Source organism: Thermobia domestica, chromosome 6 (assembly GCF_964235325.1).
Source record: "Thermobia domestica chromosome 6, izTheDome1.hap1.1, whole genome shotgun sequence".
Taxonomy (NCBI): Eukaryota; Metazoa; Arthropoda; class Insecta; order Zygentoma; family Lepismatidae; genus Thermobia; species Thermobia domestica.
The window spans coordinates 51,065,220-51,093,047 of record NC_137459.1 but is presented as its reverse complement, the minus strand read 5'-3'; the positions used below and the strand labels follow the sequence as shown (position 1 = coordinate 51,093,047).

At 35.7% G+C, this 27,828-nt stretch overlaps 1 protein-coding gene across 1 annotated transcript in view; it reads left to right on the top strand.

Annotated features, from left to right (window-relative positions):
- Positions 1-27,828, top strand: part of LOC145687983 (glycine receptor subunit alpha-2-like) — a 1,333,907-nt gene that overhangs the window by 455,468 nt on the left and 850,611 nt on the right. The window contains exon 2 of the mRNA XM_081761626.1: positions 10,416-10,507. Coding sequence (XP_081617752.1) covers positions 10,416-10,507 — 92 coding nt within the window. The remainder of the gene's footprint in view (positions 1-10,415; positions 10,508-27,828) is intronic.

Genomic DNA, 27,828 nt, shown 5'->3' with positions numbered 1-27,828 from the left:
GTCTAGATATCATAAACTTTTCAGCCAACTATAGTTCCAGTTGGAATTTTCTTGGCGTTAGTTGTGATATCCAGCAGGCCCGTAGCTAGAAGTGTGTTATGGGAGAGGTTCAGTTCCCCTCACACACACACAAACGAAAACTCAGCTGGCGCTAAACAATCTGTGCTTCTGGGCCGGTTATCAATACTTCTTGTCGGAATCCTCCGGATCTCTGTGGTTTCGTGGGTAATGTTTGGTATAGAATTACGCAACAGAGTCAAAAGTTAAGTATAGAGCCAAAGATCTCCACCTTAAGCCTCCAATGGCGCGTAGTGACCCGAGAAGTTATCACAAAACTGTCGGGACGGTTGATTGATTTTTCGACTCCTGTTCGCACACACCTCACTTTGTGACATCGAAGTCAAGGTATTCGTGACCTACAGAACCTACCGGTTCTCTATATATCCATATAGACCCTGGTACTAACCGGTCAAGAAAGTAGAGAGTCAACAATGTATTGGATGGAGTTGACCTTTAAACTTTTTGTCTGGTACATGGACGAAAGTAGATAATTTTAAAAAAATTGACACGTAACACGTAACGTTTTTGTGTGACACATGCGAATTGTGTTCTGGTTGAAACTACTACATCTTAATTAATTTTGTTGATACACAACTTTAATTACGTCACTAATATACATTAGCTACAGAATTTCACTAAAATTCACTCATTTCGCAGATAAAATTTTAAAAAATGCAATAAAATAATGATATTTTCGCAAAATTAGTCTCTGACTTGAACAGGACTCAATAAATATGTATATTTGCGAAACCTTCTTAAACTTGCTTTAATAGAACAATAAATAAATAAATAAATAAATAAAATAAAATAAAATTTTGATCAATATTTCACTCTTTATTTAGTACATTAAACCAAGGTTTCTATTTTTTAAAAATATAATTCTAAGAAATACCAGAATTAATGTTAATATAATGTATGTACTGGTACTGAACCAAAATATGCACCAAGTATGCAAATAATTATATATATATATATAATTATATATATATATATATATATATATATATATATATATATATATATATATATATATATATATATATATATATAGTGTGTGTGTTTGAAAAAGAACTCCCTAGTTTTAATGTGTCCTAGAATCTGTACAAAAATGACATACACTATTCTAGTTTGTAGTGTTTGATTCATCAATTCTCCAAGTTTGGCTCCCCTGCAGTTGGCAGGTCTGCTTGACCTTGAGATGGCACCAGTGCTGTTTTTTCCTCTGTTTCCTCATTTCAGTCCAGACAGGCGTGCAGTGCAGAGCAACTCAGCAACAATGTGTACTCCGTAAAAGAAAGCGCAGTGTGTTATTTGGCTTGTGAAAACTGAGTCAGTTATAACAGTGCAACGTAATTTTGGACGTCAGGATGGTGGTGCAAAAAGTATCCGTCATTCGCTAAAGTCTTTCAAGGAAACTGGTAGTGTTTTAAAAGAAAAATCACCAGGTATACCTAGAACTTCTGAAGATGTTGTTGAACAGATCCGTGTTTCTTGTGTTTGGAGCCCGAAGAAGTCATTGGCCAGACGTAGTCTACAATTAGGAGTGCCTAAGGTACTGTGTATGATGTTATGCGTAAAAGACTTAAGTTGCATGCCTACAATTTGCAACTGTTACATGAAATTAAACCCACTGATAAAAACGAAAGGTACGAGTTTGCTGCTGATTTTCTACACACAATTGATGATGATGTCAATTAATATATATATATATATATATATATATATATATATATATATATATATATATATATATATATATATATCTTTTCTGATGAGTACATTTCATGTCAGTGGAAGAGTTAATCGTCATAACTGCAGAATTTTGGGGGGGCAGAGCATCCACATGAAGTAATTCAACATCAACGTGACTCTTCCAAACTTAATGTCTGGTGCGGTTTGATGGAAGATCGTGTGATTGGTCCTTTCATTTTTGTAGAAAAAAAAAACAATAAACGGGGACGTTTACTATGACATGCTGACAGAGTACGTCTTTCCCCAAATGGACGATATTGAGGCAGAAAAGGGGCTTGTGGTTTTCCAACAAGATGGCGCCCCACCTCATTACAGTAACCATGTGCGTGCTCCTCTTGACACTCGCTTTCCAGGGAGGTGGGTAGGCAGAGCTGGCCCAATATCTTGGCCACCACGAATCCCAAACTTATCCCCACTGGACTTTTTTTCTTTTGGGGCCACATAAAAATTGTTATGTACAGTGAAAAGATCAGATACATCAATCGTTTACAGGAAATAATCGTCGCGGCGGTTGGGACAGTTACACCTGAAATGTTGGTGAATACGTGGCGAGAAGTGGAATATCGTCCCGACTTGTGCAGGGCCACAAATGGATCCCACATGGAAGTCTACCAACATTAGACAAAACTTGAAGGAATTCTCTTTCATGATATGTACTCATTGATAGAAGTTTTCATTCATTTTCCAATTAAATTTATACTTAGAACTAGGGAGTTCTTTTTCAAACACCCTGTACAAGGTGTATCGAAACAACACCGACAACGTTTGGGAGGTGCTTTCTCACACGAAGATAAGACAAAAAGTATAGACCAACCTGGGAGCACAAATGCTTCCTTTCGGAGTTATAGGCTGACGAAAACATGAAAAAAAAAAGAACTTTAAAGGTCTATAGCTCCGAAACTATGGGATCTACCATAGTTGGGTCAAGACTTCACTTAGGAACTAATGTGTGTGCTATCCAAAAATACATGTTTCAAGATCCTAAGATACCCACGAAGCAATTTTTAGAGGGGGAGTCTGGCTACAGGCATATAATTTGAACTACTCTCCTACTACCTTTATGAAACTTCTTCCGGAAGTAATACAGGATTCTGTAACTTGAATATTTGGATAGAGCACATATCAGTTCCTAAGTGAAGTCTTGACTCGACTACGGTAGGTTGTATAGTTCTGGGCCTTTAAATTTCATGTTTTTCATGTTTCCGGCAGCCTATAACTCGGAAAGGAAGCATTTGTGCACCCAGATTGGTCTATAAATTTTGTCTTATATTGGTGTCACTAATCACCACCCAACTGTCGGTGCTGTTTTGAAACACCCTATATATATAACCAAGTTGATGCATGTATATAAAGATATAAACGAAATATTTTTTAAATGGTGAATTTAAATAAGTTACTATAAAATGAAGGATAATGAAGCATTTTCATGTTCATATTCGTCAATAGGACATAAAATTGACTCGCTTCCTCCTATGTTCAGCCATGTGGCAAGAGCTTTGTTGAAATGAGTAGTTTGTCGTATAGAGTATACTTCGTTGTGGGACATAAAATTAAATATTCACATTTCTTTTTTATGTCCGACTGGTATGTTCGAGTGACTAAGGAGACACATGATTTATGAAATTAACTAATTATGAAAGACTTGATACAGCGAAGAATTGGAAGAAAACGGAATACTCTCTGAAAACCCAATAATATGTAGTTATCTACTACTAGCTTACATGGAATGGAATGGAACCAGAGAACTCTGACTAGAAGCGAATATTTGGCCACTATGATCCCACACCTTCTTCTTTCTTGACGAGCTTCATTTTTTTAAATAATAGTTTCTAAGTCGTTACTGTTAACACACATAAAATATTTTTTCTACATTTTAGAATTTTGAAGTAACAAATAACAAAATTTAAAGACCAAAACATCTCATCAACTTTCCTAATTTTTTCTGGTTAATTAAATCTATTGTTAGCACTTAATAGAAAACCGAAACAGAAACTCCAGTGTACAGAGCATGATTAAGAAAATCGTTCGTTTCTGTGAAAATTGAAAACGTCAATAAAACCATTCAAATTAATAACCATTTGAATGCTTAAAACACTGAATTTTCTATTTGTGTGTACCAATTCAGCAAGCAATTTAAGAGACCATTATTTCACAACATTGTGAACAAAATTCATTAAAAATAAAGCTTAGCAGAAATTCAAGTACGTGCGTATAGAAAGCTGTAATTACTCTTAACCTGTTTCCATTCTTTTGAAACACGTCAACCACGCTTTGCATAAATTACAATCCTGTTATACCCTGACAAAGTTTGTATACAGCTGTAACTTGCATTAATGTTACTGCTGTTCTGCTAGATATTGTTTGCAATTTAAATGGTACTATTTGCCACGCTCAAGCCATTTGTTCGGTGTACACTATAGGTCAAAATCGTGTCTAATTAAAATTTGTTTATTACTGTCTGAATTTGCGCAAAAAAAAATCCGAAATACAATACAATATTTTATGCAATTATTAAAGTATTTCGTCATACTCATAGACAATAATCCCACAGAAATCTACATCTATTACTATCAGGCAGTCAACTAATAGTACATGTAGCGACATCTATTAGTATGAGGCACACAACTGAAAGCGAATGTAGCAATAATTGTTATTATCAGGCAGGTAACGGATAGCGCATGTAGCGACATCTATTAGTATCAGGCAGACATTGATAGCACATGTAGTGACAGCAAAACTATCAGGCAGGTAACTGATAGTACATATAGTGACAAATACTAGCATCAGGCAGGGCAACATAAAACGCATGTAGCAGCATCAGTTAGTATCAGGCAGCAACTGGGAGCATATGTAGCGACATGTAGCGATATCTGTTAGTATCAGACAGGCAATTGATAGCACATATAGTGTGGTATTTATTATATCAAGCATGTAAATGATAGCACACACAGATACATGCATTAGTATCAGGGAGGCACTAGATAGTGCATGTACTGACAACAAAACTATCAGGCAGGTAACTGATAGCACATGTAATGACATCTATTAATATCAGACAGGAAAGTGATAGCAAATGTAGCGACATATATTACTATTAATTAGGCAACTGATAGCACATGTAGCGACATCTGTTAGTATCAGTTAGGCAACTGATAGCAAATGTAGCGACATCTGTTAGTGTCAGTTAGGCAATTGATAGCACATGTAGCGACATCTGTTAGGGTGACTGTTTAGTATTATTAATTAGCGCGATGCATTGAGACATTTGCTGCTTATTATAAGAAATTATTTTTGTGTCGTTGTCTTTCTACAAACAAGATTACAAAGATCTTAAGCAAAGTTTTATAACGTTCCAGGATTCCGTGACACACAGACTGAGATGGTTTTAAATTACAAACAGGATTCGTAGTCCAATTCATTTCTCTCCACAAATGTTTTACGTCAATATGTCGATGTAGAACTTGGCGTTAGTTAGTGTTGCAATAAATTAATTCTGTCTGTAGTGTCCTGTCCATCACATACATTAAATATCAACATTTGTTTATTCAAATTAATGTATGCTTTCCAATGTCCACATCCAATCAGGGAAAATTATGGCCATAGAGTAGTCATATGCACCTCTCAGCAGATATAAAAGTAGACAAAGGCAATATTAAAAGGCAGAGAGGAACATCATTGGTTTTCTCGTAAACAATTTCCGGACCCATGCCTCCTCGAACACTAGAAACAGCTACTAGGTTTCTGAGTAATTTTAGTTGAAGAGAGCTTCAGGTCTGTACCAGCAATTAAGTGCCACATTGGCTCAGTGGTAAAGCGTTTACCTTTGGCACATGAGGTCTTTGATTCAATCCAAGGCCAATTTAGTTTGTGGTGAACAACATCGTGTTCATGCGTTTTCTTAGGGTTTCTCTCGTTTCCTCCCACATTCTTATTCCACTAATTATTTCATCACCATTCACTTGCCTTAATCATCGTCTCCCTTATCCTGGAAGGCCATAATCGTGGGACGTTAAACTGAATTGTTTCGTTTTCCAACCAGCAATTATTTTACAAATATGCATAATATATAAAAAAAGTAAAATAGAAAATAAGAAAATAAGCATATAAATAATAATAATAACAATACAATGTAATAATAATACATCAGCTTTTATGGTAATTAGTAAATATATACTTGTACATCAAGTATTGCCCTACAAACGCCGAAACCAAATTCTATCTCATGCTATATGTTTTCATGCGTCTCTGGTGTAACTATTTAACACAAAAAAATCCTACGAGAAAAATCAACCAAATCCGGTACTGTACATTTATGAACATTGTCCTTTATGATTTTTTTTAAATATTCAATGAGGACAGAGCAGAGGATTTTGGAGGTCGTGGTATGATCTTGGGACAACAATCACTTCTTGAATAAGACCGCACCAGACATTGATTATCGGTCTGACTTGTTTAACTTTGGAGTCACTGTGTGTGAATTTTTGTTCCGTGCATAAATATTTGTTCAGTTGCCTTCTCTTTAGTAAAAAAAAAAAAAAAAAAAAAAAACGCATTGAATTCAACTCATTATTTGCTGAGTTATAAACGATTTTTATTTGTTCCGCACAAAAATGCACCAATAATTTTTTTTGTTCGGAGGGGTATAAACTTCGCGGGGTGCAATACCACAAACCACTACATCTATGCAGCATTGAATGGGTATTATTCCGCGCCCGAAAAGACGATAAGTAATTGTAAAATACTTTTACCTGTATTTTCAGGAAAACAAACAAACAAACAAAAACAAAGTCGAGTTTGCTCCAAGATCATTGCTAGAATGAACTTTAAAAAGAATGGAGAGATGGAGCGGAAAGGATAACTGTGATTGCTCCTACGTGTAAAAGCAAATCTTTTTCTCCACAGCTTCTTCTGTTTCTCGCAAAAATTCGTGAAATATCATCTCTCTATGACTTACGGTTCCCGAGACATGACTCCTTAAGTCTTCCGAAATTCGGACTTTTTTGGCCAATATCAGGATAGCGGTGACCAGTTGGCCAGTAACCAGTTGTCCAGGGCTACCGGTTACTATTTGATGAGCCCTCCTCTTTGGTATTGGTCAACACTAATATCATCTCTCTATGACTTATGGTTCTAGAGATGTAGATACTTAAATCTTCGGAAATCGGTCATTTTCTTTGGCCAATATATCGGGAACGGTAAGAATGACGCAAAAAAAATCTATCACTTTATCATATAGTTTTTGATGTTCTATCGAATGGAGGGCTCAAGATTGAAGAAATCGCAAATAACAGACAGGCGGACGGACAGACAGACATAGTTTAAGTTTGTTGGAAATATTAGAACTAGAGAAAACTACAGCTGAAGTGTAAGATCAAATTTTAATGCTACATCAATCATTTTCCTGTTAAGCAAGTATAATTTTATTGAGAAAGTGTACACATGTATGTTGAGTTAGGCAGTTTTCGGGGGTTCCGGACCCGGCGGACTCAATCCTGTGGGTGCGTTCCTGGTCGAGGATACCTTGTACTACCGATTTAACCCTTTAATGCACCATTTTTCCGATAAGACTGATCTTTTTAAAATTTGGAGTGATTTCGGTGTAGGAACACGGTATTAAAAAAAAAAAAAAAAACATTAATCCAAATAATATAAGGTCTATGGGATATTTTTGGTGTTTGCATATGGGGTTTAAGCAAAGTTGCGCGTTGACATCTGCAAAGTCCACTAAGACCAGATACAATCAATAAAACGCGACGAATGTCAGCTTTCTTGCACTTTTGCACTCATTAGACTTCTGTATAACACAGAAAATGTCAACAGTTCAAAGCTGTCCACGTAAACGAGCAAAACATCTCAAAAGTGACAATATGGAGTAACTCCGCGTGCAGCAAGTAAGACTAAGGGTCCAACGCTGGCTTACTATGACATCTAGCGGCAAATTCAGAACTGCATTAGTGAAAGGGCATCTTAGCTGATACGCAAAGCTGCATTTCTATGTCTGAACTAGAAACTATATGGTGCAATACAATTTCAAAGTAAACTTTGTATATATGCAAAGCTGCGCGCTAAAGGGTTACAATGGTTATCATTTGGAATTTACATGAACGAAAATGACACACAAAAGTGATTGAAACATGGAATTAATTGTCATTATTGTTCAACATTGTTTAAAATTATTTTTTATTTCTCTTGCAATATAATCACTCATTTGGCTGAATTATAAGCGTTCTCGACTTCCCAGTTTCAGCTGTTGGTAGAATATATTCGCCGGAAAATTGCGTGCTACCATTTTGAGCTTCTTTTGCAAATAGCCTCGGGGAGAAAAAAAAAATGAGCAGTTTGAGCCCATCAAACCTATATTTTTTTCATTAAGAGATTAGGTTGAGAATATAATTTTTGCTGGTAGTTGCACATGCAATTGGTAGCTTACATTAAAATAGATCTACGTCTCGCATAATCATGGTGCTGAAAGTGGGGCATACCATTTCAAAAAAAAAAAAAGTATTATGGAAAATATTCCAGAAATAAACTAAACTTTCCTTCAGTATGTTAAATATTTATTTCGTTAAGTCCATCTGATGCCTTTGCTTGCCACAATCTTTTGCGGTTATACGTTCGATAAGCAGCAAAAGGACTTAAGGTTCCATTGAGCAGTAATAAACAACTGGGTTAATGTATTCAGTATATACGCTTGTTCTAATATCCGCGACATAATCCTCCATTAGGCTTGAATTTACCGTCCACTTTCTTAGCAACACCCACAGGTTATCTACATGTTCACTGAGATGGTGGGAAACCACGAGCATCGTTGTGTGAGTAGGAGAGACTGTTTCTGATTCTACTCGGTTTTGTGGACTAAGGTTTTAGATTGTGATCAGTGTTTTCCTTCACCAGGGGAAACGGAGAACAAGAACGTTACGGAAACCTTCACAAAAATGGATGGTCTGTTAGTTCCTTTACTTAACATTACACGTAGAGAAACGTATCAGGTCTACTGTATGTTTTGTCTATGTTTCCGCTCAATTGTCCGAACTTCTATTTCTTTTATGTTTCTACCTCTTTTTCTAAGCATGCCTTTATCTGAGGATCCAATAACTACCAATCAATTTTTCTTTATCTTAAGTACTGGTAATTATTATCAATGCTTGTGGTTCGTTTGTTCTAATTACCATAATTCGCATGAGAAATGTAATAATGAGTACTACAATTGAGCTAATCTAAATGATACTATTTTTTGTTAAGCTGTTCATTATGAAATATAATGCTCTTTTACTTAATTGAAATGCATCTTCCTCTTTAAAATCACAACTCTTGAAAATATGGTTTAAGGACAAAATTAAGAACGCAACGTATAATTTCAGATTATTTTTTCCCTAAGACGAATACACATCATTAGAATATATATATATATATATATATATATATATATATATATATATATATATATATATATATATATATAGCGATATTCTTCTGTATTACAAATTTAAAAATATAATGTGATGGCTGTTATCATTTTATTAAACTTAAATTCAGAATGTAATATAAATAAAAATAAATATTTTGTTTGTGTATCTGTCTGCCTGTGTGCTGCCTGAGGAACAGAAGAGTGGACCGAGAGTTACCAAATTTTGGTCACTGGTACCTTGATCCAGGCCCCAGACTAAGACGAAGTGTTTTCTTTTTAAACCGAATCAGGGGATTTCAGGGGTGGGGGTTTACCCGGACATGAAAAGTAGTAGAAAATGTATTAGTGTCGAATTCATAGTCTTTGTGGTCGTTGAGATCAATGGTGAAGCTCCGATCGCATTAACTTCCAAATTCACCCATTTGGCAAGGGGCAGAGAGTCACCGGGGGAGGATACCGAGACATGTAAAAATAATCCAAAATGACCGATATTAGTGTCAAATCCATAGTTTTCAGTTGAGATCAATGGTGACAATACCATTATCGATGACTTTCAAATTTAGCTACCATTGTATGCGGGCAAGGGTTCATTTCGGGGGGTGCTACATGTAAAAATAATCCAAAATGACAAATCCATAGTTTCCGCGGTCGCTGAGATGAATGGTGATACTACCACAGGCGTTTACATTGGCTGGGGACCAGAGGAGATTTTTTTTTTTCAAAATTCGAATCAGGGGGTCTCTCGAGACGTTTACCGGCATATGCAAAAGTAGTAGAAAATGATCGATATTTTTTTTCGTTCGTTGTTCAGTTTGTTTACATAGATATTTTATCTGACTCATGCGAAGAATGGTTATTTCAGCTCGTTATATAATGTAATCATGGTTTTTCGAAATTATAATATATTGGTTGCTTCAAACCTCTTGTCAGATTGAAATTGTATTTTCTAGAGAAGTAACATTGATAATGCGAAATGTTCAGGCAAGTTCGTGTTTTCTAAAACGACAAATCATTTTTAAAAAATGTATATTATTGTACGTTGAACTTCTTACTAATAATATTTTCACTGGTTATACATTAATTTTGTCTTTGAGCTTTTTAAAATATTCATATTTCTGTTTCCTGGTATAATAAATGTATGTATATTATTTATGTATATTTTGTATAGGAAAAATAAAAGTATGTTTTGTTTCAGAAGAAATATCGCTGATGGCCCATTAGAATTTCAAGACATTCTTCCTGAAGAACCGAAAAATTACGACAAAATGCAACCACCGAAGGATTCAGGTAAGTTTTTTTTTTTTGGTTTATCATATTATTGTAATTTTCCGAAATTATAGCCCAGAACTTATTGTTTCTAGATATTCAAACTATAGATTTCATAACTTATATAAATTCTTTAAAATCTACCTTGAATACAAAATCGCCAACAGATGAATTAAGTCAGGGCTGTTTCAAACCAGCTAAAACTGTATTTTGCTCTATCAGACAGAGACGTAAATCTCACAGACAATTAAATATGAAATGCATGCGGGAACACATTCCAACAAATATAAGAGAACCCTCTGGATTGAGTATAGGGTGACCAGAAGGCAATGATTGAAAAGACGAACACATTGACTTAGAAAGCCGGACTTTATGAATTTGTAAACCTTTTTCCTCACATATGACAATTCAATTCATTAATTGCGTTTAGGGATCTTTGGCTCAAGTAAGCTGGAAAAGCTACACTTAGAAATAGCTATCTATATGTTAAAATTCTTACGTCATTCATATTTCTCTGGTCCTAGAGCGGCTTTCAATAGACGCTTGTTCTGCAAGATATCTTTAAATGTGTCACTGCACATTTCATTCTTACTTTTTTAAATTCAAAGTTGTAACAAGCTTAAAGTTTGGACCTAACTTGGAAGATATTAAGTTGATTGCGTTCTTTTGTCCAAGCAGCATGTATTAATGGAAACACCCGTTCGCAGCATTACGACTTATATATATATATATATATATATATATATATATATATATATATATATATATATATATATATATATATATATATATGAATCAACTTTCTTCAAATTCTCAAAACCTTTTTCGATTGGTTTTCGCACGTTCGGACAGTTTTAAATATTTTTCTTCAATAGTTGTACTGTTCTTGAACATATCTGAGGCTAGTACTTCTCGAAACACCTTGAATTCTTCGTTAAGTCCATCTAGGTCAATGGATTTAATATTACAAGCGTCAACAGAACTAACAGGATCATTTGCAAATTCTTAAATGTCTGAGACTGGAGCCATCGATCCATCAGAATAATGGAAAGTTAACATTTATAATGGCAAAACTGAAAAGCAGGACAAATCAGCGCCCGGCTCGACTACTAAACCGGACATGGGACAGGACCTCCGAAAGCCGGACTGTCCGGCCGAAAGCAGGACATCTGACCACCCTAATTGAGCATATAATTCATACATTTGTTCTTCAACTCCAAAGACTTCGAAGCCGTACGATTTATCTACAGTCTGCAGTGTCGCAAGTTCTAGCTTAGCACCGCCTCTACAACAGCTGTTATGCTAAGGGACAACGTAGCATAGAAGGATGCGCTTCAAGCTTCTTTTAAACGCTGTTATCAAATGAGAGAGCCACCGTGTTGCCAATTCTTTCACTTATTCATCCGTCTTCTGCTCGTGTACTCGTACTGTAGTACACATGCTTAGCAACACCCATTTACCACACAGCAATATCGCGTCACAGCCTTCTCTTTGTTCGCTTAGCTCACACACTTCTGTTTCCCACGCTTTAGTAAGCTGCGTTGTTAGTGTCTTTACATTTTTTCCAGATTATATCGAACCTTGTATGTCGCATTCAAGCACAGCATCTGCAACCATATGTGGAGAATAGACAATTGCATCAAAATTTCTTTAACATTTAACTATATTTACACTCTCTTATTACTCAAATAAATATTACACAAATGAATTAAATTTTTCGAAATAAACACATGAATTGTGTATTCGTCGTACGCATCATATCAAACCCCAAATGTATTATTAGAAATACTGATCTCCCTAACCAACTCACAAGTAGATACGATGTTACAAAAACGTAACTGCAAGCGTTTGCAAAATTGCAATTATGTTTCTGAAAATTAATTAATTGTAAACTACAACATGCAGTCTCATATAATACCTCTATCTAATTATTACGGTAGGTAATTCAATAGAGAGATTGTGCTTTACAAATAGCAGGACATAAACACTCATGCATGGGTAACATCACTAAAGGATTTTGAACATATCAGCAGAGCATAAGCGATCTATACATACGTCGTCGAACGGGAATGTTGTTTCTCTATCTTTTAAAAATATAATGTGTGATACACTGATAACGTAGCCTGTTTCAGAGGAAATAATCCAGATCTCTGAGTAGATTAACGGTTCACACGCTTCCTGTTGCAACGCGTGAAAGCGGTTTCAAATTCCTATAGGAAACTCTACTTGTTAGTTTATAAAGCATGACCATGAGATGTACAGTCAATAATAAAAAAAAATGAAGGTGTCACTTCTTATTACTTAGCCAATAACTTGGATACAAATAGACGATTTTGGGTACAGTTTCCTAAAGTATAAACATAATACAATTATTTCTAATCTATATAAATAAAAATTAAAGTGACTATGGTTATGACGTAATAACTCTTGAACCACTCGACCAATCTTGATCAAATTTTCAACATAGATAAGGTTCCTGCCTGGGATGCTTTTTGTCATTTCGCCTTGATGGAGAGATTGAAGAAATATAAAGAAATGATCGGAAATGACCATTATTAGTGTCGAACTCATAGAATTTTCGAAAACGCAATTACAAATTTTCAGTTATTTTTAATAGGGAGTTTATATGTCAGGTTTGCACTCCTTCTTAGGATGCGTAAAATAAAATTCTTTATAAGCCTATTTTTTTTAACTAAAGAAGTTTTCAGTCTAAATTTCTCGTTTCTAGCTGTAGTAGTCTTATCTGGGAATGTTTTGATTGAATTGGGATTTAATGTTATTTTCAGCACTGGGGCTGTATGAGACGTAGATTTCCAGTTTAACGTAGGATACGATCCACATAAGCTTCCGCCGGAAATCAAACCCGGGTCTCCGTGCGCCAATGACGAGTACGATAACCACTTAGCTATGAGGGACGTCTGGGCGTTAATGAATAAGTTAATGTTATTCTCTTATATAATAGTGTAGAATAAACAAATGAACAAGTAAGCAAACAACTGAAAGAAAATTTAAATATTTTTTTTTTCAAAAGTAATATGATTGTGTTTTGGAAAAGAAAAATCTTTCCGTTGTGAGAAGTAAACGCTGCAGCTACAAGGCATTCTCTCTCTTTGACGTTTCCAAATGAGATCCCCCGGGGCAGCCTACGGAGTTCTCTTTAGTTGGATCTCTTTAGGATACACCGCGCTTCATTCCTCTCCTCGTTCAGGGATTCAAGCAATCGGCATACACAAGAGAAACAAGAGGAACGCAATACTCCTTTTTGTGATCTAAGCAAACATGCACGGTTGTTTATAATGAGTACAGTGCTGTTTGATATACGAAGCTCACACATCACTCTTTTAAAGGTTCACTTCCTCTCGCAGCTAGCCTTTAACAAGCAGGCTTCTAATATAAACTTCAAAGAAACAGACATACGAGAAGTTTGACTTAGGCGTTGGACACGATTGATAACGTGTGGGATAGGCGAGAGAAATAAAGCTTGTGACGCGACTTGTTGTGGATTGTAAAGATGTGTGCTTTAAGCAGACACACTACACTGCTAGCAGGTGACAGATAATTCTCGTTCTTTAGCACGCAGCATCCCTCTCTGTTGCTAACAGCGTTTAAAAAGAACACGGAGGGCCGCCTTCAAACGCCATAAACACTGCCCCTTAGTATAGAATGTTGGTCGCCACATTTGTGTTTTTTCTAACAACATGATGAACTAATTCTTTAGTGCTATTGAAGAAATTCCTGAAGAAAGGTTATGATTATATACCTAGTCTAACCATAAATGCTGTTACAAACATTTTACCCACACTGTACATTCGGGAGGAGAAGGAAAAACGACCAATGTTCTCACGAAAAGTTTGAACCATTATGTGCTTTTCTGTGAAAGAGGAAGCATTGAGCTGTAAGTAGAAGCATGGAATGGGGCGACTACAAAAATCGTATCGCCATGATAGCGTTACATAAAGTTGGACAATCTGAAACTGACATTTTCAAGATACTACAAAAGTTCAAAATCTGTCGTATGTTTGTGTATCGTACCATTGAGTGCTTCAGTGGAACCGGGACTGTCAAGGATCGTCCAAGAATGGGTCGTCCACGCAGTGTCAGGACTCCAGCAGCCACAAAAGCGGTGGCGGATCGTTGTGGAGAAAAACGGTAAGAAAACGGGGTATCATGGCCCGTGAAATGAACATTTCGAAACTGTCAATGTCCAGGCTTCTATCCTAGGACCTTGGATTACGAGCTTAACGCCGAGGTACAGGATATTATTTAATACCTTGATGCACGCCTAAAGAAGGTGATATTGGTAAAATGCAGACTTCTCCTGCAGCTGTACGCCCATAAAGGTAATCGGAAAATCCTCTTCACCGATGAGAAAATATTCACCATTGAAGAGTCGTTCAATCGACAAAACGATAAGGTGTATGCATCAACCCCTCAGGAAGTTCATAAAATGGTCTCGAAAGTTCAGAGGTGCTAACATCTGTTGTTGGGGTGAATTATTCCTGCTCCACTCCTGCATTTTTGCAAAACTGGAGTTAAAACCAGCGCCCGAATGTACGAAAGCACCGTTCTGGAGCCTATTGTGAATAAGGTAAGTGGCAAATTGTTTCACAACCAATTCTGGACCTTCCAGCAGGATTCTGCTCCCGCCCACAAGGCCAGGTCAACTCAAGAGTGGCTTCAGCATCATGTCCCTGATTTCATTTCACCTGAAGATTGGCCCATTAGCAGTCCGGACCTGAATCCTGTGAGTTACCGACTGGTCAGTGCTGGAGGGCATCGTCTGCAAGAGGAGACACCATTGACAGTTTAAAGCATTTCTTGTTGGCAGCAGTTTCGGATTTTTCCCTGGATGCCATTCGTTCCGCCACAAACGAGTGGCCACACTGACTGAGAGCTTGTGTCCGAGAATAAGGTGACCATTTCGAAGAGTGATTAGTGCTGTGTGGAGTGAATGCATGTAAAAAAAAAAAAATCTCTCTCATGATAGTTGCGTTATTCAGTTTTTCAGTTGTAACAATATTTATGGCTAGACTAGGTATATGAATGTATAAGTAACTTTTAATTTGGTAACATGTCACCATCATTTACAATCTCATTGCTGCTATTTCTGGCTTTCTGTATCACTCACGATACATCTTAAACTTCGTAGAGCCAAGATTGTCGAGTTACGTTAAGCATCACATGGAAATATTAAATACTTGTTTAACATCGTGCTCATGCTTTATAATTACACTTGCAATTAACAAACAAATATATTTAACATACTTTAACGTGTTCCTTGTATTGTATTATCCCATAATGTTTTCATAAGAAAACATTTTCATATATTGCATCATAATACGTTTTTGGTCTCTTGAATATTTTGCTTTATAGAACATGGCGCAATGGTTAATATGTTTTATGTCTCGTTTTTTTGAGCAAAGATAAACTCTTTTCTCCTGCTACTCATTTGTATAAGAGTCAATATTCAGTAACATCATTGACCCTTGTACAAGCAAAGAAAATATGAGAAAATACTGACTATTTTACCACGTTTTCCTATAACGAAGAAGATCCACTCTCTTTTTAGCATGATACTATTTAATGTATAGATACAAACATTTTTATAGGTTGTTTTCTTCAGAATATGTTTATATAATATTAAAGAGTAAACGAGAAATTGGTAGATTGAAAAAAAACTATACGGATTGAAATGTATTTTTGAAATTTATTTCCAACTTGGGATAGTACATGAGAATGAGGACTCCACACAAAACAATTTAAATAAGGCTGGCATTCTGGATGCCATTTTACCCAATTTCCCGCAGATTATGTATTCCCATCGGCATCAGGTCGAGTCCTGTAGTTCGCGCAACTTCTTGGCTGAGAGATTGCTTAATCTGTGTAAAGTCACGAAGATTTTTGGCTCTGTGGGGACGTTCAGCATACTTCTGTTTACATAAGGCTCAAAATACCTTTATGGCCCGCGATTGGTGTACATTAGGTGGGTTCTTTGCTTTCTCAACGAAGGGGATGCCTTCACTACGAAGAAATGCTCAACATGGTGCTACAATATTGACGTAGTGTGACGTAGCAAAGTCCGGCCAAAACAAAACGATGTCTCTTCGGGCGTCTGGATAAGAAAGGAATAAATCTCTTCTTCAAATATTCCGAGAGGTACACATTGGCGTTGATGGTGCCTTCAGATATAAAGGGCTCCGAAATTTTCTCGTCGCTGTCTATTGGTTGCTACACAAATATTTTCCTGAATAATTTGCTCGGCCTCTTCGTTTTCTGTCGTATCGTAGCACAGCTGGATCCGAGGCATGGAAATACCTTACTCCTGGAACTTCATCTGGCTTCCAACGCACATAGGTCTCGTCGTCCATTACGAGGACTACGCGCAGGGATTTTTTGGTAAACGTAATGACCCCCTGACTTGGCACACTCCTCCTGATCTTTGATGTACTTGAGTGCAGATTTCTTTACTTATGACTTAATTATCAACTTTTTCTGCTTTATGAACTTCAGACAAAACATTACTTTGTTCATCGTGCATTATATGTCCGCCCATAGACCTTCGTACGCTGTAGCACCAAGGAGTGCAATACTACTACTATTACAACAACAACAACAACAACTACTACTACTACTACTATTACTACTACTACTACTACTACTACTACTACTAATAATAATAATAATAATAATAATAATAATAATAATAATAATTTGTATAATTATTATAAGAAGCTACTTACTACCAGCACATTGTTAAAATGTCCAATTACGTTTCAAAAACGTATTATATTCCCTCCCATCGTTCTATTCAGATCATACAAAACTCAATAAAAACAAGAAACAGGGAACATGTTTTGATACAAACATGCTCACCCAGGAAACCACACAATAACTGGTTGTTGACGCTTAAAATAATAAGCAAAAAATAGCAACTCGTTATTTTCCGCTATCTCGTAACGATGCGCTTTGTTCATTCTTAAATTGAAGCAATTATCGTTTCTATATTAGCCCTATTCTTTTGTATATATATTTTGAAGTTAATATTGAATGCAATGATAATTAATCTATTATCTTATAAATATTACGAATATTATCTAAGAGCCAATTATTTTATACTTTTTGTAAAACAATACTGAACTGTTGCAAATTTTCTCTAATGTTTGCGATTGTGCATATTCGGTGGGAAGAGGATTTTTATTTTCGTAGCCACTCATCATACTGTTCATGGATAAGCTGAAAATTATTAATAATTGTAGCAGATAAGAAAAACTTTTCTCATATATATATATATATATATATATATATATATATATATATATATATATATATATATATATATATATATATGGGGTATGCAAATGACCAAACATTAACAAAATGTTTGAAATCAGTAAAATGTTCAACTCATATGTAGTTCGAAATATTGTACCAAACTTTCCCAGTTTCAAAACAAGACATAAAATGACATATGTTAACAACAGATACTGCAATTTTGGACAGGGTTAATGGATGAGAAAAATAAAAATAACATGTTATAAAAGTATTCATTAATTGTATCTTCAAATAATTTAGCAATATAGTATGTATATAGATATTATTATATAAGCTTGGTGTAATAATAATTGCTGTTAAAAAACTGTTAATTAACGATGCAATTCACAATAAAACTTTTAAGAGCAAGGTTCGTTCTACATATTGTTGTAATTGACATTGTTTCAACTGTTTTTTTTATTTGTATTAAGCCATGTAAGTAAACCTTCATATGGAAAAATTGCATCATGCATACTGTTTACCTAACATTTTCGAGCCGTTTAGTCTAGGAGCAGGACAAGGCCAGAGAAGACAAGGGTGCGAACGCTCCCTAAAGGTTAACCATGAATCTCACACATTATGTATTTCATTGTATATCTAACCAACTAAATCTATGGTCTACTGAATTCAGAGGGAAACCACGTTCCTTAAAGCTCTCCATCGACTTCTGTCCTTAGCGAACTGGATCCAATTTCTACTTTGTATTCTGCGATATACATCCCATCTCCGCCTAAGTCTTCCTAATGGTCGTCTTCTGATTTGACTTCCAGTTAACGCTTTGAAAGTGTTGCTACTTTCTTCCTATTCTGGCTACATGACCTACCTACCTCAGCTTCCTAGATTTAATGATCCTAACAATGTTTGGTAAACGGTATAAATTATGTAGTTCTTTGTTATGATGTTTCCACCATTCCCAATTCTCTTCCTCTTGTTCCGAATATTCGTCTTAGGATCTTGTTTTAAAATACTTTCATTTCACGTTCTTCCCTCAGAGTAAACGACCACGTTTCGCAACCATGCAGAACAACAGGCATGATTGTCCTGTTTTATATACAGTATTTTAAGCTTCAAATTCCTCGACAGAATTCGCGACGACAAGAGATTTTGAACTGAATAAAAACACGAATTTCCTGCTTTTAGCCAACATTTAATTTATTCGTGAATATGATCGTATTCTGTTAATATTGATCTTATATTGTATATCTAGTAATATAAAACTATTATTTTCGGTTAAAATTAGCTACCCTAAAAGTATTAAAGTTGGCGTTGTCACTGTCTAGAAGCTTTAGGCAAGTAGGTCATGTAGCTAGAATTTAATAATGTTGCAACACTATTAAAATTTTAGAAGACCATTAAGAAGACGTAGCATTTATCTCGCAGAAATAAGAGTATAAAATAGAAACCGGATACAGTTGGGTAACTACAGAAGTCAAAGGAGAGCTATTATATATGCGGCATTGAGCCTTCGAGTTTCATAGTTCAAATGCAAGTATTAGTTAATTAGTTAGTTACCTTATTATATTCTCTTGTTAAGGAAAGTATGAAGAAATTACAATTTTAGTTTATATTTTCCTTGCAGTAACAGACTGCCAGTAAGTTACTAAATTGCACCAGTGTGACGAGTTTTTTTTTTAAATATAAACAAATAAAACGTTAGTAACGAAACGCATGCTTATGTAAGATATATTCTTAAGGCTTTCTTCACTGAATTGTTGTTAATAGCGATATAAGAATAAACAATTTGAGCTTTGAAATTTATTTTAAATTTAAAAATGCTATTAAATGAGCTCATATTTATTTTCAAGATATTTCATGTACCAGGGGCGTCCAATAAGTTAACTACCTAGACAGGAAATGATGCATATGGGCTCACCTGATCTTCACGGTTGTTGTTGTTGTTTTTTTTTTTTTTTTTTTTTTACATGGCTCCCATGGAGTTCTATGCACCGTCGCCACGAAAAAAAATAGTCTTTGTCATTGTTTGCAAACCACTGGAAAATAGCCTGTTGGACCTCTTTGTACGACAAAAAAAAAACGTTGTTTTCGCTTTTTTAGGTCTCAGAACAGGAAATAATCACTAGGGACCAAGTCCGGACTGTAGAGAAGATGATTCAACACTTGGAAATCACAGGCAGCAATGACAACCTGAACCTTCCGACCATCACACAAACTTTCGCTACGCGGCGTAACACAAACAATCTGCTTGCTCATGGCCACCGCTTGCTCCGACTGGCCTCAAATTGCTCAACAGGATTCTCCACAGTGGCCTTTTCGTGCGTGGCAGGCGTAATTATGCTGGTGGCGTGTTGTTTGCCACGATTTTGCCACAACTATTTGCATTCTGATCTTATCATATCTCATTATCGTGAAAATTCACATACACCTGGAGTAACAGGAAGGGTTGCCAGGCACCTCTGTTTTTGATACTCTGGAACAAGTGGTAAATGTTCTCGCCTTTGGGACAAGAGAAATCTCGTTGGACTTGCTGCTGAAAGAGAACATTAAGCTCCAAACAAATGAATACAAAACATCATTAATATCACAATAGCTTAGTAAATTGATGTAATTGCATTTTCTCTTTTAACTGGATTTTTAATATCATCTCATGTTTTATAATGTTCTGTTTTCTGTTATGTTATGCGACTAAAGAACAGGTATACAGAAAAATAAAATATTTCAATTTTACGTCCTACACTTATGCCGTGTAAGCTAAAGGATATGGTAATGATGAGAATGAATGAAAAATAGTGTGATGAAGAAAGTGGGAGGAAGCTGAAGAACCCTGAGAAAGCTTATGCACACGGTGTTCGTTCACCATAAAACCCATTTCGCGCGAGGAAATTCTGAGTGCCTTGTAAAGTTCAGGAAACACAAATATAACTTCAATTTATAAATTTCATTGTAAAGATACGAGATAGTAACTGCACACATACTGGCTTATACACTTGCTTCTCTTGAACAAAATTATAACTAAGGTCATCAGAATAGATTGTAATTAGTTTCTTGATTGCGTCACTGTCATTCAAAGTGTTTACTCTGAGAATTGCTTGAAAGGTTAACCAAATATTTCTCATTTATGCACACCGAGAATACACTTGAGATACGATCCTGTGTACGATTACATCATAAAGCCAATATTTTAAATTGTTTTTCTTTGGTTTCTTCTGGGAGTGGTTCAATATCAAATGAGTTATTTCTTGATAACGGGATTCAACTTCTTACATTTATATGGTCTAAATTCTATGGACCTTCAAACGTCCGAGAGATTTAATGGTTCAAACTTAGAGAAATGTAATCTACCAGTTTATTTGTGCCATAGGTTTCATTGTCTCAAATCGTACACAGGGCTCCCTTGTGGCTATGTAGATAGCGTATGAGCCTTTGGTGTGAGAGTTTGAGTTCGATTATCGGGGGAAACTCATGTGGATCGAAGACTCTGTTAAGATGTAGTTCCAGACCTCATAGTCTGCTTTTGAATGGGATAATCCACTTCAACTCTTGCACATTCCATCGTAGAAAGGCTATGAAGGGATTGCCTACCCTTGTATTTTAATAATCTCTGTAGGATTGATTTGATTTTCAGTTTTAGCGTCCTGTTCAGCATCGAGGCTATATGAGACGTGGACCTACAGTTTAACGTGGAATCCGAACCACATGAGCTCCCTCCGAGAATCGAACCCGTGTCTCCCACACCAAAGGTAAGTACACAAAGAGCGTCCACTAGAGAGTTCTTTGTGTGGACTTGAAAATAGTCAAGTAATAAGACAGAAGAAGAATAATACAGTAATACTAAATTTTTGTATTACCAATAGACTAAATTTCCCTCCTCTCATCAAAATTGTTTAATAGATCGCTAAATCCGTATTTTTAAATCTATTCATTTGTTTAATTTGATATCTAGAAAGGTTATAAAATATTACACACACACACACACACACACACACACACATATATATATATATATATATATATATATATATATATATATATATATATATATATATAGGGCCGGATTTAGGCGGGGTGCACACTATCTAAAGTGAGAAACTGGCAGTGGAAATAGGAATACTTTCCTAAAATTTCATGTCATGTTTCCGTTTCGGGCTTAAAAGAAAGCGATTTTGCTAAACACAATAGTTTAAGTCAGTTCCTCATACATCACAGATGTCTAAAGGCATTAAAAATAAATAAATTTGATTCAAATGCACTGATAGTTATTGGTGCACCCCCTCATAAAATCCTGGATCCGGTTCTGGTGCTCCCTCCGAAATGTTCGGGTTCCCATTTGACGGGATTGCTATCCCCCGTATGTGTAGTCCTAATGATATGTCTAGATTTAATGTTGGCTACACAGTCGAACACAAACAAATTGTACACCATATCAATTTTGAGAATGTATTTGGAGAGTTTCTAAGCAAATAAATTATTATATTGAATGCTTGAACTCACCTTGAATAAATAGAACTGTGGCGTTAACAGTCAATAGAGCAGTTACCCAATAACGTGCTTGGGACAGTTTGTATTGTATGTATTCTGTTTATAAATAAAACAGATTTGATTGTTTTAACATGGTCATCTGGCAACCCTTAACTTATGATTCGATTTTGTATAAATTTTCACGACTGTGATATAATCCAGGGAGAACAATACCGTGGCAAATAACACAAAAATTGAGTCGTGGCAAACAATACCGTACGACGCCGTAATGAAACGACGCCGACATTAAATGATACGACGCCGTAAACATTAACGCTAGACTTGCAGCTCTCTGTACATTTATTTCATTATATTTAAAACATATTGCCTACTTCTACACTTATCTATATTCCTCATAGTATTTTTCTTTAATCATAGAAAAGCAAAAAAATATCGGCGAAATAATACAAGAGAGTATTTTTAAACATTGGGAAATCAATATTGATCCGATAGTAAATTAATAAAAAAAGTATTTTGTTTTAACTAGTGTATTGTATGTAAAAGTTACAGTTAACAATCTCTAGTGTATGTTCATTCTGTTAATTATTTCTGGAGGTGGCAACATGCGGTGTGGAGGGTAAAGAACGTAACATGAACTTAAAATCAGTTCCTTGCACAACGACGCCAGGTTACTGATTTGCATACGGTCGTCTCCCATGTCCCTTAAGATGAGCAAAGAGAAAACCGGGTGACAGCTGCAACTTGTTGTTTCTGACTTTATCGTCTTCCTCGAGAGATTACGCTAGGGCACAAGAAAATACTCCTCTTTCACACTCAGAGGTTAGGAACAGTGTCAACACAACAGAGAGGGAATGTAATCGAGATAGACTTTATTCCAGATTTAGTTTCTTATTTATTTCTTTTTTTTCTTTTCTTAAACGGGTTTAACATTTCAAAAAGAAACAAAACAAAGCGTAGACATAAGAAATATAATAATATCTGCTTAACTGAATATCAAGTTGTTAAACCAAGGAAAACATAAAAAAAAAAACAGTGTTTCTTTCCTTGGATCTCTTAAGTTAATAAAATCATAAAACAGAAAATGCAGGGTGTTTCAAAACAACACCGACAACATTTGGGAGGTGATTCCTGACACCAAAATAAGACAAAAGTATAGACCAACTTCGATGCAGAAATCTGTCATTTCGGAGTTATGAGCTGTCGAAAATTAAAAAAAAGACTTTAAAGGCCCATAGTTCCAATACTAAGGAACCTACCGTAGTCGGGTCAAGACTTCACTTTGGAATTAGTATGTGCCGTATCCAAATAGTCATATTTTAGAATCCTGTGGTACTCAGTGGTATTTTAGAATCCTGTGGCGTTCACCTCTGGTGCTTGGTGTCCCGGGTTCAAACCCTGCTCCGCCAAGTGAACTTTGTGGTGGACAAACACCGTGTGCGTGGGTTTTCTCGGGGTTCCTCTCACTTCCTTCATTCCACCATTTCATTCATTTCTCATAATCACCGTCTCCTTTAGCCTAACCGCCATAACCGTGGGACGTAAAACTCAAAGATTTCATTTCATTTTTCGCGACTCAAATTCATTACTTACTCAATAAAGTGTTAAAAAGATTTATCGATTTTCGATGAAAGTACAGAGTTAAGAAAAAACTGAAATATTTCAGTTCAACGTAAGCATAGCAAATATTCTTAAATTAAGGATTTATTGAGATTAATTTCCTGAATGTCCGTTTCTTCTTCACATTCAAAATAGAAAATACGTATCTAACTGCCTTGTAACCGCTTAATCTATTTTCTTACTGTGTACACTCTCAGTTGACCCTTCTTTTCTCCAAATGTTAGGCACTGCAGGTTTAAAATTGCGGCTTTAAAATTGCGTGGTCAATCGATCACCCTGGTCCAGCACACCTTTTTTTCTTCTTTTTTTTTCTTAATCCTCTGGGAGGTGATCAACCTTTGCAGGTTTGGCTTGATTCATTTCCGTAATAGCAGTCTTTACCTCTTTTAAATCTATTTTCTTCAGTTTTTGTCCTGACATCTCTTTTTTGTTTTCTTTTGCATTTAATGTACTTTTCTCTGAGTTCTATTCATTCTTCTTTGATAGTGTCAGCCACGCAAAGTATCTCTTCTTTCATTGTCTCTTGAAATGTTTACCTCACATTTTTTTTTTTTTTTTTTTTGCTGAAACACATATATACACACTGATTTTCTCCCACCTAAATTTGTTTCCAGAGCTTCGGAGTTAATAGTTTAATAGATGTCATTTTTAGTTTGTTTATTTAAGATTAGCATCCCTCCTCAGCACCGAGGCTATATGAAACGTAGGTCTAGACTTAAAAGTAAAATCTTAATTACCGCAATGTGTTCATTTTCTTTTAAAGGAAATACATGACATACCTGGTGTGGTGCTTCCTGGACAGATAGAGGAATACTGTTTGTTTTGTTTCCATTAACACATGTTGTCTATTTAATATCCCCGGTAACGGAGAGTGTAGCTTATCTATAAGTAACTATAAATTTTATTCAAATCCTATCCTAACTATATATAAAACTATGAACTGACATAAATTAAAGGGGTACTTCCATTTGATGTGGAAAGTTGAAATTTGACATGATTGTAGCTTTCCAGGACTAACGTACAGGAAAGTTGCCAAAAGTGATTATTTTTAATTTCCAAGGGGCCTAAAGGCGAAATGAAAAATTTCCCCATGTTATTTAAATGGGTCCTTGTTTTGTTTTACCTATAATCTCATATTTTAGATATACTTGGAATTGGAATATAAACTTGAAATTCGGTATGCTTGTACGATTTCGTTAGCATTACCTAACTACATCAGTAAAAATAAAAATTCCTACTTTAGACTGGTTTTATGGGGAACTGAAAATTTTTTCCCATGTTATTTATACGGAACGTCTTCTACACCCCAAAATGTTTAGGCATTTCCGACAGGATTAGAATGATGAAATTTGGCATGATTGTTGCCTTTCGGGAATAACTGACAGGAAAATTGCCAAATGTGAATATATTTTTTTTTAATTTTTAAGGGATCTAAAGGGGGATGAGAAATCCCCATGTTATATAAATAGGCGTTTTCTTGGGACACAAAATCATATCTTTCAGATAGTTGAAATAGGAAAATAAACTTGAAATTCAGTAGAATTGTTGGTATAAGAGGCGCGAGGAAATAGGCCGATCAAACTCGGTGGTCTGGGGGCGGAATCCAAAGCTAGCCAAAAGCTAGTGCTAACTATATATACACAACTACATGAGCTGACATAAAATAAAGGGTACATACATCCTGTTGAATGGAAAGTTGAAACTTGACATGATTGTAGGTTTTCGGAACTAACCCACAGGAAAATTGCAGAAAGTGAATATTTTGAATTTTTAGAGAATCTAAAGGGCGATAGTGAACAAATTCCCCTGTTATTTAAATGGGCGTCTTTTGGACCTATAATCTCATATTTTAGGTATTTGAAATTAGAATAAAAACTTGAAATTCGGTATGATCGTACGTTTTCGTTAGAGTTATCTAAGTGAATCACCAAAAGTAAAAAAAAAAAAATCCAAATTTAGAGTGTTTTATGGGGAACTTTCACATGTTATTTACATGGGATATCTTCTATACCCCAAAATGTTTAGGCACTGCCGGCAGGATTGGAAAGATGAAATTCAGTATGATTGTAGCCTTCCGGGACTAACCCACAGGAAAATTACCTAAAATGAATACCTTTTAAAGTTTTTAAAGAGGTTTAAAGGGGAGATGAAGAAATTCCCATGTTATTTAATTCGGTGTTTTCTTGGGATACAAAATCTTATCTTTTAGATAGTTGAAATTCGGTAGAATTGTGGCTTTAAGAGGTACGAGGCCATACGCCAAGCAAATGCGGGGTCTGGTCAAGTTCAGGAAATATTAAGATCAAGTGCACGAAATTTATTGTTGATGTAAGGGCTGATATAGAAATGATGCGAGGCCGTAGGCCGAGCAAACTCGGTGGTTTGGGGACCGATCCCCCACCCCCAGCTAGCCAAAGTCTAGTATTAAGTAATATCATTCGACGGATGGGCGCCATATAGACTGATAATATTATACTGCTCTTACGTAAATATTTAACGGATGATTTGTGCATGAGGAGAGATTTTCATTATGGTGGAGTGTTTAAGATCTGTTGTAATGTTCGTTGTAATATAAAGTGAATTATAAAGAATTAGTTTGAGAAAAAAATTACAAATGTTGAAAAATAAGTCGTGTTGTCAAATGTAATAATATAGCTTCATTAAATTTAAGCTTTAATTTGTGATTGAAGTAATTAGTTGGACTGACGTTGTGGCATTTATGTATAGCCACCGAACGAGCTTAATGTGTTAAAGGTAAGTATGTTAATGGCACAAGAATATTCTCGAAATACTTTTTACATACGAGAAGTATGTGGATGCTCTTAGCAAGTAGTGTAAAATTTCCAAATAGGCTTTAGATCATTTCCAAATAGGCTTTTGACTTTACGTGCCCACTCCAGCCTCTTATTTGCCATGTTTGTAATGAATTTCTGCTTCGTACAAAGACGACGTGTCGGGGATCTACTTGAAGAACCTTCATATGGACAGTTGAAGCACATACATCAATGAACGTTTATAAACTATGACTAGCAGCCCTTCTGTTGCTTTTAGCAAACTGAATACGTTTATGACTAGTTCTTAGGCTCAGTTTCTTCTTGCACCAACACTTTATAACTAATATTTTAATCATGAAATTCCACAAAGATTAGCTTAGATACTTTACTATCTTTTTAAATATACATAGACTTGTATTAGGTGACCAAAATTTTTCGTGCCATTTTTGACATCCCATTAATCATGATCTTACAGAGAGAAAACGAAATTATGCACGTGGCTGCCAAGCAATCAACAGTTAGTCTGACAATCGATCTTCAGTAAAAGGTGGTTGCCACGTTAGAAGAACTTCTAGCTGTCATAAAAAGAAAATTTTGAAACCCTACCATATTTTACCATGTACACATAGTCTTGAAAGGGTCTTTTTTTTTTTTTTTTTTTTTTTTACCTTGCAAGTAGTTGAACAGTGTGCAACTTTCTGGGACGTCTTGCTTGCTACCTGCTATCGCCCTCCCGCTGACATAAAGGAAAAACCAGTTTCGCCTCTTCCGAAACAACGGATTATTTTCGATAGGGAGGGGGAGTTAGCCAGAACACACGTTTTTAATGAAGAGGTTCACTGTTTATCCACTATAGTACAGTGCTGCATAGGTGGAAATATCTTTCTTGCTTTCAAGAAATTGTAATATGTACACAGTAAATAGAACGATTGGGTTTCAAGATTTTTTATCACAGCTACAAGTTCTTGTAAAGTGACAAGGCCTCTTAATATAAGCACGTTGCACACATATAGCAGTCACAACTCACCCAGTGTCGAAGAGAAATGAATGTATTGAAGCGCATGTTCGCGTGTGTTTGTTGTTTGACTCTAAAGCCGACCTTTCAGCTGCCGCATGAAGCCGCCGCATATGCCAGGCATTTGGGGAGAATGCCGTGAACGAACGCGCCGCTGCTGCCGTTTTGCGTCCCTTGGGGTTTTGGTA